Genomic DNA, 15,611 nt, shown 5'->3' with positions numbered 1-15,611 from the left:
CCGATGGAGGACTCCTCATCCTCGGACGCAGCCAGCTGGCCTGGAGGTTTTGCCAGGGCTTAATAAACTGGCAACGTCTTACATCTGCATTCTATTCGTCATGAGAACCCTGCTGTACGCATCTGTGCCACCACAATAGAATTACACGGAGAATGCCACGGTGCTTCCTTGGGCCGCTCTAGAAATCTGTTGATTTGCGCACCTCGAAATGCACCGCTCCGACGTTAAGTGTGAAATATCGTGCTTTTTGCCACTTAAAGTATGCGTGCCATTCTGGAGTAAATCCAGTGTAAGCCGGAGATGTTTAGCACATCTGCACCCGAGCTATCGGCGTTGGTCTTTTCTGATGCGCTGAGGCCGCCTGAATCTATTACTAAAAGGAGAAGATTTTTTTCCTTTCTGAAAACCATTAAAATGCATTAATCATCGTCTAATTTGAAGGGATTTGTTTTTTGAATTTTTTCGCCAATCTCAATGTGTCGATTTTTGCCAATGACGTCACACTCACAATCCACCTTGATCTTCATGGTGGTTTACATGGAGAAACAGTGTATGTCGAGCTCGGATTCCACCTTCATTAGCAACTCTGAAGGTTCTCATGAAGTTGAAACTGATCAGTGGGATTTTGTAGAAACTATTAGAGACAAAATTAGTGACGGAAATGCTTTCGGGGGAATTGTGGAGCCTTATCGTTTTCGAGCCATGTGCGACTGATTTGGATGAAGATGGTGTTAGTGAAGATGGCGGTGTTAGTAGCGCAGATGAAAACATTGGTCGCATGTTCACTGCAGATTGGTAGGTTTTGTTTTCCCGTTCAATTTACGGTTTATCGGGGATTTTGAATTAATTGATAAATCGGTTACATTACTTGAGAAGAAATATGGCACGACACAGCACGGACATGACACAGCCTGGACACTTCCCAGGCGCACTCGGACACCGCCGACCAAATGGGCGACGGATGCTTTGTCAACCCTGATGTAGGTTTCAGATGGTGACTTTCGGCATCAAAATAAAGTCAAGAGTTCAAGATCACTTGGAGGAATGTTTGACTGCTCCCTGGTGCCTTGTTTGTTTACATACCACGAGGAGAGCTTCCTTAGCCCGAAGGATTTCTGGCAAAGTGAACGAGGGAATACGGGGTGGTGTCTCAATCCCATGATGTATATGTGGATGAGCACCAATCTCACTGTATACTCCTCAACCTTCACACCCGGAACGATTGAATCTTGGACTCCCGGAATGATTGCATCTTGGACTGTGGACTTCCATTCCCAAGCCTTGGATTTTGTGGAAGCTGCTGTGAGAAACAGCACAAGATAATTAATTAAGTGGCCCCATGATGCTTGCTGTACATTCTTACACGTGAGGTCATTCCCCACCACCCCCAAGGAAACTATTGGCTCTCTTGGTATTATATAACAAACTCCTGTCAGCTAGGAGACCTTAGAGGCGGATAAACTGGATGCCGTCACGTGCCGTCCCTGACGAGGAGAGGCCTTGCAGTTGAAGTAACAGCTGGAATAACTGAGTGTAGAGTTTTTAGTGCTTGCATAAATGGTGGATGGAAGGGTGCGCACACAGCCAGGATTCTTGCATGAGGACACAGAAAGAAAATGACAAAAAGAGCACAAGATGGAATGAAGAATGACGAATTAATCGGTCTGCAGTGAAGGCAAGTGTCGATCTGCATTGGTGGACACGTGTAACGACAGATAAAATCGACAAGAAGTTGGTGGAGGTGTCAAATAAAGGAGAAGCTGACGTTTCGGCCATTTACCCTTCGTCAGAGCAAAAGAGTGAATGGTTAACGACTTCGATCAATGTCCTGTTGATTTTAGCCGTTGTGTCTGGATCAGCCTGTTCAGCACGAAATACAATGTTTATAAAAATGGAGCAAGTGTATGCATGTATGTATGTATGTATGTATGTATGTATCATACGTGTGCATGTATGTATCATATTTGTGTATGCATGTATGTATGTTTATGTATGTATCATATGTGTGTATGTTTGTATGTATCGTATGTATGTATTATATGTATCATATGTAGGTATCATATGTATGTTTGTGTATGTATGTATCATATGTATATATCATATTTGTGCATGTATGTATGTATGTTTATGTATGTATCATATGTATCTTTATATGTATGTATCATATGTGTGTATGTTTGTATGTATGTATCATATGTATATTTGTATGTATGTATCGTATGTATATATGTATGTATGTATTGTATGTATGTTTGTCTATGTATGTATGTATCGTACATATGTATGTACTGTATGTATGTATGTATGTATCGTATCGTATTTTTGCATGTATGTATGTTTATGTATGTATCGTATGTTTGTATGTATGTATCATATGTGTGTATGTTTTTATGTATCGTATATATGTATCATATGTATGTATGTATATATGAATGTATGTATCATATGTATGTATGTTTGTGTATGTATGTATATATGTATCGTATGTATGTAACATATGTATCGTATGTATGTATGTATCATATGTATGTGTATGTATGTGTATGTATCATATGTATGCATCATATGTATGTATGTATCATACGTATGTATGTTTGTAAGTATGTATTTATGTATGTATGTATCATATGTATGTATGTATGTATGTATGTATGTATGGATGGATGGATGTATCATACGTATGTATGTTTGTGTATGTATGTATGTATCATACGTATGTATGTTTGTGTATGTATGTATTGTATGTATGTTTGTAAGTATGTATTTATGTATGTATGTATCATATGTATGCATATGTGTATGTATGTATCATATGTATGCATATGTGTATGTATGTATCATATGTATGTATGCATGTATGTATGTTTGTATGTATATATGTATGTATGTCTGTAAGTATATATTTATTTATGTATGTATGTATGTATGTATGTATGTATGGATGGATGTATCATACGTATGTATGTTTGTGTTTGTATGTATTGTATGTATGTTTGTAAGTGTGTATTTATGTATGTATGTATCATATGTATGTATATATGTATGTTTGTATGTATGTATCATATGTATGTATGTATGTATGTATGTATGTATGTATGTATGTTTGTATGTATATATGTATGTATGTATGTATGTATGTTTGTAAGTATATATTTATGTATGTATGTATGTATATATGTATGTATGTATGTATGTATGTATGTATGTATGTATCATACGTATGTATGTTTGTGTATGTTTGTATTGTATGTATGTTTGTAAGTATGTATTTATGTATGTATCATATGTATGTATATATGTGTTTGTAGGTATGTATATATGTATGTTTGTATGTATATAATACTATATATGTATGTATGTATGTATGTTTGTAAGTATATATTTATGTATGTATGTATGTATGTATGTATGTATGTATCAATCATACGTATGTATGTTTGTGTATGTATGTATTGTATGTATGTTTGTAAGTATGTATTTATGTATGTATCATATGTATGTATATATGTGTTTGTAGGTATGTATGTTTGTATGTATATATGTATGTATGTTTGTAAGTATATATTTATGTATGTATGCATGTATGTATGTATGTATGACGTATGTATGTATGTATGTATGTGTGCATTATCTACTCCGAAAGGATTTGACTAAGGAATCTGAAACTTTGAGGAATTATTGAGGGCACCCTGAAGTATGCAAGTTTACTTTGATACAATTAAGTTTTGGAGAAAAAAAAATCCCTCTTTTTGGCAATTTATTCCTTTTGAGAGTGGGGGCGGATGCCATTGGAATTATCCGAGCTATATAACCACTATGTACTATATATGCACATAAGCAGTAGGTCTACTCATGTGTTTGTTTCATGTACATACCCCGGGTAATTTTTATTTACCGGAGCAATCGAGACAGCAATCTGTTGCCTATACACCACCCAAATAAAGGGACGCATCAGAAGAATGCTACCGTTTCATCTAAATCCCTGTGAACAATAATTACTCATCATCAAACACTAGATCGTGGCAGTTCTGAACCTTTTTCAGTTGGTGTTCCCCTTCATGGTCTCAGGGTGAGTGGTCATGTACCCCCTCTCAATGATGACTCAGTCATTTTTATATGATACTATGTGTACATGCAACCTCAAATTGCTGCCTCAAATTGAAATGTATCTAATGTACCCCCTGATGAGGCATCACGTACTGCGTGGGGTCATGGACCCCCGATTCAGAACTGCTGGTGATTAGATGAATGTCTTAGGATGAGTCATGTTAAGTAAGATTATGTAATGCTTTTTTAATATGGGGTTGGAAAATAATTAAATACACTCTGCTCATCATTGCCTGAATCATGTAATGTCATCATAGGGGATAAAGACGGCTAACGAAACGAAGAAGAAGAGGCAGTCGTGCAGATATCCCGAGGGATGGAGATGTAATGAAAAAGATAGTTATCCCGACAGATTAATGGGAAAAAAATTCTCATCTCTCTTCCTTTCCTGCCTGCAGAGTTGTCCCTGCGACGCTGGTCCAAGCGCTTCTCCCTACCTGGGGTGGTTGATGGGGATTACCGTATCCTCCTGCTGGACGAGGACCTAGATCGGGTGTTCTTGGGTGCCAAGGACTATGTGATATCGCTCAACGTCAACAACATCAGCAGGCTACCGCTCACGGTATGTATCGCCCATACGGTTATCCTCGCTAACTAACCACCACTCTACCTTACAGGTGCATTCTCGAGTCGTGGCCTCTACCCAACTGAGGTATCTCTTTATATATAGTGTTGTTACCTGGTGGAATACTTGTGTTGTGCCGTCCCTCGGGTGGATGGTAAGCCGGAGGACCCTTATGCCATCAGTGATTGGTTCAGGATGTTAAAGATCCCTCGGTGTCTTTGTTGAAGAGTAGGCGAGTTATCTCTGGCACCATGAACAAATTATACATTCCTACCCGAATCACCTTCAGTCGAACGTCAGGCCTGGCCTGCCGGATCATGAAAGGCTTGGGACTCTACTAGTAGTAGTTGTCCCATTATCTGTACTTGAGGCTAAGAACACTTCCAAACATGACTTCTCTTTCTTCTTCAGCCATGTGCAATAGTATGCGGTCGAGAGCCATAGATCATGTAAAATTGGGCCAAGTCTTTCATAAACCAGCTGACCAGTGCCGATGGTCTACGGGAACTGATTTGGAGGTGACTTTGTAATTTGTTCAGGGAGCTGGTGCTCATGAGAGACACCGTGGGAGCTTTAAAGTCCACCAACTAATGCGAGCCAGTTGGACAAGCAGCTTAATGTCCATATGAGGGGCGGCGCACACATTACAAGCACACACACCACTTACATGCACACACACACCATTTACACGGACACACACACACCATTTACACGCACACACACGCACACACACACACACCATTTACACGCACACACACACACACACACCATTTACACGCACACACACACACCATTTACACGCACACACACACACACACAACACTTACACATATACACACACGCACACACACCACATACACACACCACTTGCATGCACACACACACACACACCATTTACACGCACACACACACACACACACAACACTTACACACACGCACACACACCACTTACACGAACACACACCACTTACAGACACCACTTGCACACACCACCTACACACACACACCACTTACACACGCCACTTACACACATACACACCACTTACACACCGCTTACACACACACACCACTTACACACAAACACCACTTACACGCACACACACACCATTTACACACACACACACACACACACCACACACACACACACCACACACACACACACACACACACACACACACACACGTACACACACACAACACCTGCTCATCCATGAACCTTATAGACAAAGCCAGGTCAAACAACCAAACAAATCAGTAAATAAATAAACGAGGCTTGTCTATGGAGTTTTCACTTCATTGTGAAACTCCAACATGAATCCCTTCACTCCATGTCATTGTACAAAGACCCACCATTCTAACAAGGGTCGACGTGAATATGAAAAAACAAACGTCTGGTCCCCAACTTAATATTCACACAAACTGCTGCACGAAGGGTCATCATGACCCTTTGTGTTCGAGCTGGCAATATGTTATTGTATGATTTTTATATTTAACTGTACCCTGCCTAGTTGATGAAGTAGTTGTTCTTTTTTAAATGTGTTTCTTTCTCTAGATGACCTGTTGTTGACCATACTATGTTCCACACAAGGCCAAAAGACGCACCCACGGTACTCGCCATATTGTTGTGCCGTACCGCGAACTTTTCGAGGCCATATATTTACTACGTACGCATATCTGGCAGAAAGTTTGAAAACGCGCTTGCGTACGTAATAATTGGATGGATACTTCGATGCGACAAAAGCTGGCGGTACTGTTCAGGCCACTACTGTGTGCTGATAATTAAATAATGATAAGCGATGAATATCGGGTCAAGAAGAAGCCCCGCCATTGCGCACCGACGTGTGAATCGGGCTGTGACAACAGGTGTAACATGTGATGGACAGCCCCATTGGATTTACGGAGAAGATGGAATTGGAGCTGGCCGGATGGCATAGGCCCAATAGGAGTGTTTTCACCTCTTAGGTGTCGAGCCCGGGTTGGAATCTCGCCCCGGCTGTAAAATTGTCACCCTGGTGTTGTGCATGGAGGGTAATACATCAAGAGGTGGACCGTCCCTCAGATGGATGTCAAGCTGAATACCTGTCTGCTTATCATTGGCTGTTGGTGGATTATAAGATGCCACGATAGTGTCCGTGAAGAGTTGGTGGGTTATCGCTGGCACCCTGAACGCATGACAAATACCTACCTAGACTGGTAAGAAGACAATGGCAAACCATCTACAACAACCAAACCACCTAGTACAACCAAACCACCCAGTACAACCAAACCACCCAGTACAACCAAACCACCCAGTACAACCAAACCACCCAGTACAACCAAACCACCCAGTATAACCAAACCACCCAGTACAACCAAACCACCCAGTACAACCAAACCAACCAGTACAACCAAACCACCCAGTACAACCAAACCACCCAGTACAACCAAACCACCCAGTACAACCAAACCACCCAGTTCAACCAAACCACCGAGCATAACCAAACCACCCAGTACAACCAAACCACCGAGCATAACCAAACCACCCAGTACAACCAAACCACCCAGTACAACCAAACCACCCAGTTCAACCAAACCACCCAGTACAACCAAACCACCGAGCATAACCAAACCACCCAGTACAACCAAACCACCCAGTACAACCAAACCACCCAGTTCAACCAAACCACCCAGTACAACCAAACCACCCAGTACAACCAAACCACCCAGTACAACCAAACCACCCAGTACAACCAAACCACGCAGTACAACCAAACCACCCAGTACAAACAAACCACCCAGTACAACCAAACCACCCAGTTCAAACAAACCACCCAGTACAACCAATCCACCCAGTACAAACAAACCACCCAGTACAACCAAACCACCCAGTACAACCAAACCACTCAGTACAACCAAACCACCCAGTACAACCAAACCACCCAGTACAACCAAACCACCCAGTACAACCAAACCACCCAGTACAACCAAACCACCCAGTTCAACCAAACCACCCAGTACAACCAAACCACCGAGCATAACCAAACCACCCAGTACAACCAAACCACCCAGTACAACCAAACCACCCAGTTCAACCAAACCACCCAGTACAACCAAACCACCCAGTACAACCAAACCAGCCAGTACAACCAAACCAGCCAGTACAACCAAACCACCCAGTACAACCAAACCACCCAGTACAAACAAACCACCCAGTACAACCAAACCACCCAGTTCAAACAAACCACCCAGTACAACCAAACCACCCAGTACAACCACACCACCCAGTACAACCAAACCACCCAGGACAAACAAACCACCCAGTACAACCAAACCACCCAGCATAACCAAATTATCCAGTATATCCAAATCACCCAGTATAACCAAATCACCCAGTATAACCAAATTACCCGGTATAACCAAATTACCCAGTATATCCAAATTACCCACCATAACCAAACCACCCAGTATAACCAAACCATCCAGTATAACCAAATTACCCACCATAACCAAATTACCCCCCATATCCAAATTATCCAGCATATCCAAATCACCCAGTATAACCAAATTGCCCAGTATAACCAAATCACCCAGTAAAACCAAATTATCCAGTATATCCAAATTACCCAGTATAACCAAATTACCCAGTATAACCAAATCACCCAGTATATCCAAATCACCCAGTATAACCAAATTACCCAGTATAACCAAATTACCCAGTATAACCAAATTACCCAGTATAACCAAATCACCCAGTATAACCAAATTACCCAGTATAACCAAATCACCCAGTATATCCAAATCACCCAGTATAACCAAATTACCCAGTATAACCATAATCACCCAGTATAACCAAATTACCCAGTATAACCAAATCACCCAGTATATCCAAATCACCCAGTATAACCAAATTACCCAGTATAACTAAATCACCCAGTATAACCAAATTACCCAGTATATCCAAATCACCCAGTATAACCAAATCACCCAGTATAACCAAATTACTCAGTATAACCAAATTACCCACCATAACCAAACCACCCAGTATAACCAAATCACCCAGTATAACCAAATTACCCAGTATATCCAAATCACCCAGTATAACCAAATCACCCAGTATAACCAAATTACTCAGTATAACCAAATTACCCAGTATAACCAAATCACCCAGTATAACCAAATCACCCAGTATATCCAAATCATCCAGTATAACCAAATTACCCAGTATAACCAAATCACCCAGTATAACCAAATTACCCAGTATAACCAAATCACCCAGTATAACCAAATCACCCAGTATAACCAAATCATCCAGTATAACCAAATCACCCTGTATAACCAAATTACTCAGTATAACCAAATTACCCACCATAACCAAACCACCCAGTATAACCAAACCATCCAGTATAACCAAATCACCCAGTATAACCAAATTACCCAGTATATCCAAATCACCCAGTATAACCAAATCACCCAGTATAACCAAATTACTCAGTATAACCAAATTACCCAGTATAACCAAATCACTCAGTATAACCAAATCACCCAGTATATCCAAATCACCCAGTATAACCAAATTACCCAGTATAACCAAATCACCCAGTATAACCAAATTACCCAGTATAACCAAATCACCCAGTATATCCAAATCACCCAGTATAACCAAATTACCCAGTAAAACCAAATCACCCAGTATAACCAAATTACCCAGTATAACCAAATTACCCAGTATAACCAAATCACCCAGTATAACCAAATTACCCAGTATAACCAAATCACCCAGTATAACCAAATCACCCAGTATAACCAAATCACACAGTATAACCAAATTACCCAGTATAACCAAATCACCCAGTATAACCAAATTACCCAGTATATCCAAATCACCCAGTATAACCAAATCACCCAGTATAACCAAATTACTCAGTATAACCAAATTACCCACCATAACCAAACCACCCAGTATAACCAAACCATCCAGTATAACCAAATCACCTAGTATAACCAAATTACCCAGTATATCCAAATCACCCAGTATAACCAAATCACCCAGTATAACCAAATTACTCAGTATAACCAAATTACCCAGTATAACCAAATCACCCAGTATAACCAAATAACCCAGTATATCCAAATCACCCAGTATAACCAAATTACCCAGTATAACCAAATTACCCAGTATAACCAAATCACCCAGTATAACCAAATCACCCAGTATAACCAAATCACCCAGTATAACCAAATTACCCAGTATAACCAAATCACCCAGTATAACCAAATTACCCAGTATATCGAAATTACTCAGTATAACCAAATTACTCAGTATAACCAAATCACCTAGTATAACCAAATTACCCAGTATAACCAAATCACCCAGTATAACCAAATTACCCAGTATATCCAAATTACTCAGTATAACCAAATTACTCAGTATAACCAAATTACCTAGTATAACCAAATCACCCAGTATAACCAAATTACCTAGTATAACCAAATCACCCAGTATAACCAAATCACCCAGTATATCCAAATCACCCAGTATATCCAAATCACCCAGTATAACCAAATCACCCAGTATAACCAAATTACCTAGTATAACCAAATCACCCAGTATAACCAAATCACCCAGTATATCCAAATCACCCAGTATAACGAAATTACCCAGTATAACCAAATTATCCAGTATAACCAAATCACCCAGTATAACCAAATTACCCAGTATATCCAAATTACCCACCATAACCAAACCACCCTGTATAACCAAACCATCCAGTATACCCAAATTACCCACCATAACCAAATCACCCAGTATAACCAAATTACCCACCATAACCAAATCACCCAGTATAACCAAATCACCCAGTATAACCAAATCACCCAGTATATCCAAATCACCCAGTATAACGAAATTACCCAGTATAACCAAATTATCCAGTATAACCAAATCACCCAGTATAACCAAATTACCCAGTATATCCAAATTACCCACCATAACCAAACCACCCTGTATAACCAAACCATCCAGTATAACCAAATTACCCACCATAACCAAATCACCCAGTATAACCAATTTACCCACCATAACCAAATCACCCAGTATAACCAAATTACCCACCATAACCAAATCATCCACTATAACCAAATTACCCACCATAACCAAATCACCCAGTATAACCAAATTACCCTCCATAACCAAATCACCCAGTATAACCAAACCATCCAGTATAACCAAATCACCCAGTATACCCAAACCTTCGAGCACCACCCTTGCCATGATGCCTCTTCTCCGGTTCTCTGGTTCTGTAGTCTGGTACACTGATCACCAACATCACCATGATAGACAAGTTTCCCCACATGGTTCAGGCTTTGGAAGCAACGTCGAACCGATGGGAAACAAAACTAAACCCCTCAAATCCCAAAACGTGAAAATGAATAATGCAAAAGATCATTTAAAAATCCACCAATTTCGTGTAAAAATCTCATTTTCAGAGGATGTGCTTTTCTAAGACCTGGTATAGATTTTCAACAAGTTGAAAAAAAAAACAATGTTCCTCGAAAATTAAGTTTGGTACATTCGCCTCATCACCTGGAATTGTGCAAATTGATATTTTTTTTTTTGGAACTACATGTTATCAAGACGGAACATTATCAAGACGAAATGAAGTCGGAACATTTTTCTTAATTCTTGCCCTGCAAAAGTCGTTTGTGCGACAATACTTTGGGGATAAGTCGGTTTGTTTTTTGGGGGGGAGGTGGGAGTGGGGGCGGTGAGGCCTTTTGGACCTGCTGCACATCGGCCCCAAGGCAGGAGATGTGGCTGTTATCGAACTCCTACCAGCTGTGCGACTCTTAGAGGATTCCGCAATGGTCTGGCAATGGGATGGGGATTTCAAAGGTGTCACCTGATTAAATGAGCCGCCATTCCCCCCTCTTCTTTCCTCCCCTTTGTGTGCTTTGTAGGCGTACTGGCCGGCTGGAGAGGACAGCAAGGAGGAATGCAGTCTGGCAGGAAAGAATTACGAGGTGAGGCCAACTGGCTGCTTGGTGAGATGATGTACTGCTGTGATTAGGATTCATTAGTCCTGTTGGTTTATTACCCTCACCAGAGGAGGGGGTATTGCTTTTGGGTGCGTCTGTCTGTCTGTCTGTCTGTTTGTCCGCACAGAACGTGAGTATGCTTTTCTCTGCAACCTTTGGTCCGATAGACAAGAAAGTTTCATGATAGGAGTGCCTCCTCTTGTAGATCTTTTTGAATGATAATTATGACGTCAGAGGTCACGTGGTCGGGCGCCTTCTTGGAAAACAAAAAAAAATCCACCTCTATATCCCCAAAACCGCTCCATGGCTGTCTTTCCCTCGCAGTCCCCATGTGCTGTCTTTGTCTTTCCCTCGTGGTCCCCCTGTGCTGTCTTTCCCTCGCAGTCCCCATGTGCTGTCTTTGTCTTTCCCTCGTGGTCCCCCTGTGCTGTCTTTCCCTCGCGGTTGTCAGCTCTTTCGCGAGCCTCGATTCAGTATAGGAAAAAAAAAAAATGGAAAAAATGTAAACCTGGCTCAGTGTCAAGTACCATATATTCATGATGATGTCATCAGTGCCTTAATTATGACGTCACAATTAGACAAGTATAACGCTTGATCAGATCGGTTTGAAATTTGTTGAACGGGATCTACACAAAAATTGATGACGTCATTGGCCACGTGGTTCGGCAGCCATATTGGATTGAGCACAAGTCGACATGATCAATAAACCACAGAAACACAGCAGCTAATAAACACCACACAAAATACACCACATGATCCTGTCCTGGCGAGGGTGTGCGATCTACGATTGCTCTTACTTGTTAATTTGTGTGACACTTTTCCAACGGGAAGTTTCACTGTTTGACTCGATTGTTCTTGATTGTTTGTCGGGAATGCGCGTATATGAGTATGTCGCTCCACACGGTAGGCCTAAGTCAAACAACGCAACATTGAAAAAACCTGAAATTTTACTCACTGCTTCATTCACCACCATCTCTTATCTTCCTCCATCCAAAACCTTGATCTTTTCTACCCCCGTTAATTCACCCCAGATCCACTTTTTTGAAATTCCAACTTCTTTCTTGGAAGTCCTTGCAGTGTTCATATGTTTTATACCTCTCCCACCTCCCCCCAAGCCCTCTCCCTCCCACAGTTCTCTCGATGTCCCTGCTCTCAAATGTTGTGTTTGTGTCCTTCCCCCTCTCTCCCCATCTTGTCTACCGCTCCCCTTATTTTGTGTTTTATGTGTCGGTTTGACTTTTTGTGTGATTAATGTTAGCTCTTTCACGAGCCTCGATCTTGTATATTTAAAAAAAAAATTTTTTTGAGTCAACAAAGATCTGGTGACGTCATGGTGGCGATACTACGACTGACTGCTGAAGACGTCAGGTTCATATGTGAAGCTTTTCAACGATATCTCGGGAACATGGAGGAGGATGGCCGAACACCTTGATGGCAAACCTCAGTCTTCACGAGTTACGTCGCAGATGACGTCATCAACAAAGTGAAATCACCGGAATCGTTGCGTATTTATTCTCTCTGCGAACAATAATCGTGCGTGCTGGATTTGGTCGAATGACTCGTCACTAATCACGGAACAAGCTGGCATAGACTTCATCTCTCAGTGTTCGAACAAGTCAGATAGTGTGTAAATAATATTGTCAGTTGCTCTTTCATGAGAGGCGTTTTCACTTGGGATCTTGTGCCTCGTTCCTTGAGCTTGACCTTTCACCAGATGCATACTCATGGCAAGCCGTTGGCATGGCCGTAGATCGGAGTAGGCCTTTGTGAATGAGTGGCTCTTTTTTCTTTTTTTTTCTCGGGGGAAGCAAGCGGTCAGAGTGTTTCCTTCCTGCAGTGAATGGCTGATGTATTGGAAATCAGGCCCGAGGCCTCCAGTGAACCTCAACCAGATAAATGGGCAGACGCGTCACGGATGTGTATGCCAGGGCGATTTGAGTGTCGAGTAACGTCAGTTGAATGTTGAGCACTGCCAGTAATTTCAGGAGGTTTATGCCCAGCAGTAGTCCACATCATTGGGAGGAATACCATGCCTCATCACGCGCCAATCGTGTCTAGCTGAGCTCTCTGATTTTTTTTGGGTGCGACATCCGGGGGAGGTTAATCTGAATGAGACTGTAGTCCTGGCACCAATCTTAATTAAGCAGTGGTGAACCTTATCCAGAACTGGAGGCCCTTGAGACACCGGACACCCACGGAAAGCCCACTAAGAGATTCAATGAGAATTGGGATGCAAATTCGAATGTTCGGTGTGTACACAAAATGTGGGTGGTAGGTGTGCCAAGGAAGAAGAAGACTCAAACAATACTGTATTGACATGACAAAGGTACTTTGGGCACATTTATCTTTTGTGCAAATTTCCTTTTATGACCACATGGAAGAAAACACAGGCCTCTTCATTAATTAGTCACCACTGAAGTGGTATATTGACTCCATAATGCAACTGGTCCTGCATATTTCCCAGAATGCAGTGCAGTCAATCACAGTTCTGGTGCCAAGTAGGTTTTCCACACAAATGGGAATAAAATGTGAAACCTTTGGACCTGAAATCATTTCTTAACCCGTTGGCACCCACACGCATGTGCAGAAATAAACATACATATGTATGTTGATCCTGTATATAGATATGTGTGTGTGTGTGTCTGTATATATATATATATATGTATATTTTACTAGAATTCACCAAATATCCGTCTGTCTGTCTGTCCGTCCGTTCGAAGGTACCGCAAAAACGGCTGAACCGATCACAACGATATTTTGGGTGGGTAATCCTGGGATCTCCTGGAGTAAAATAGGCTACATTGTTTTTCCAATTTCAGCTTTGGCCTCCAGCATTTTCAGGTTTGGACTCCCGCATAACGTTATTTTCCCGGGTGCCGCACAAACGGCTGCACCAATCGCTGCACGGTTGCACCGATCGGACTCAGTGACCTTTTATAAGACCTATTATAAGGACATGGGTTGAATCACTGCTTGAGAGAATGCCAAACCCCTCCCCGCCATCATGGCCATCTCTCCAACACACAATCCCACGAGATATGCGGAAAGGACGACCCAAAACCAATTTTCTTCTTTTTGATTCATATATAAACATCATTAAAAGTAAATAATGACCTCGGCTAAAGTTAAAACGTGGTTTTAATCTCTACATGAGAGAATTACACATAGCTATTTGGGCGGTGTATAAGCTAACAGATCGCTGTCTCCATCGATCTTGCCGAGGCCGTAACACCTATCGGCTCAAAATCCTTTTTAACTGTTGACTTGGTAGTTTTTATAATGAAGGAAACATTAACAATGTTGTTAAACGTTTATTTTGTGACTAATTTGTGATTGGAGTTATGTTGTTTCGAATGAAAAAAGAGATATCGAGTTCAAGTAAATGACGACATGCCGTGATGGTTTCTACTTTCTGAACGTGAACTTCGCGGATTGCCATATGCAGATTCGCCACGGACCCACGATCGATGTTTCTATTCGTGAAAGTACCTGTTTGTTTGCGAACGGGTACGTTTTTCATGGAAGTCCTTCACGAACTTGCTGTCCATGTCTGATGGGCGACTGAAGGTGCTACAGGAATGTGGAATTTATTGGTTTCATGCTTTAGCATTCGCCGTATCTGCATTGCCTGTGTGCTTCTGGCCTCCCACCCGTGCGTAGCACGGGTATCTCACTAGTATATATAATTCACATCAAATTTTATCCTTATTGATTAACACTTAAAGTTTGCTTAATGAAGTTGAAACTTTACCTTGTGGCTTGCATTACATCCGTGTATTCTGAATGTGGAGAAACATTTGCTGATGGCATCCCTCCTCGTGGAGTGTGATTTATGGTACCTGGAGCCAAGCATCATGCAAGATGGATGGCCAAGACAATATATTCCCGCAAGATCTGGATGTTTAGGATACAGTTCAAGCTCCCTG

The 15,611-nt window shown here is 41.4% G+C and overlaps 1 protein-coding gene across 2 annotated transcripts in view; it reads left to right on the top strand.

The window, feature by feature from the left end:
- The window catches only part of LOC137415573 (semaphorin-3F), a 199,538-nt gene that overhangs the window by 95,907 nt on the left and 88,020 nt on the right, over positions 1-15,611 (top strand). For both annotated transcript variants that reach the window (XM_068101184.2, XM_068101177.2), the window contains exons 3-4: positions 4,506-4,669; positions 11,608-11,670. In XM_068101184.2, coding sequence (XP_067957285.1) covers positions 4,506-4,669; positions 11,608-11,670 — 227 coding nt within the window. The remainder of the gene's footprint in view (positions 1-4,505; positions 4,670-11,607; positions 11,671-15,611) is intronic.

This window comes from Myxine glutinosa, chromosome 1, assembly GCF_964187855.1.
Source record: "Myxine glutinosa chromosome 1, kmMyxGlut1.1, whole genome shotgun sequence".
NCBI classification, from domain to species: Eukaryota; Metazoa; Chordata; class Myxini; order Myxiniformes; family Myxinidae; genus Myxine; species Myxine glutinosa.
Note: the sequence above shows the minus strand (reverse complement) of the source record. Positions and strands in the feature narration are given on the sequence as shown.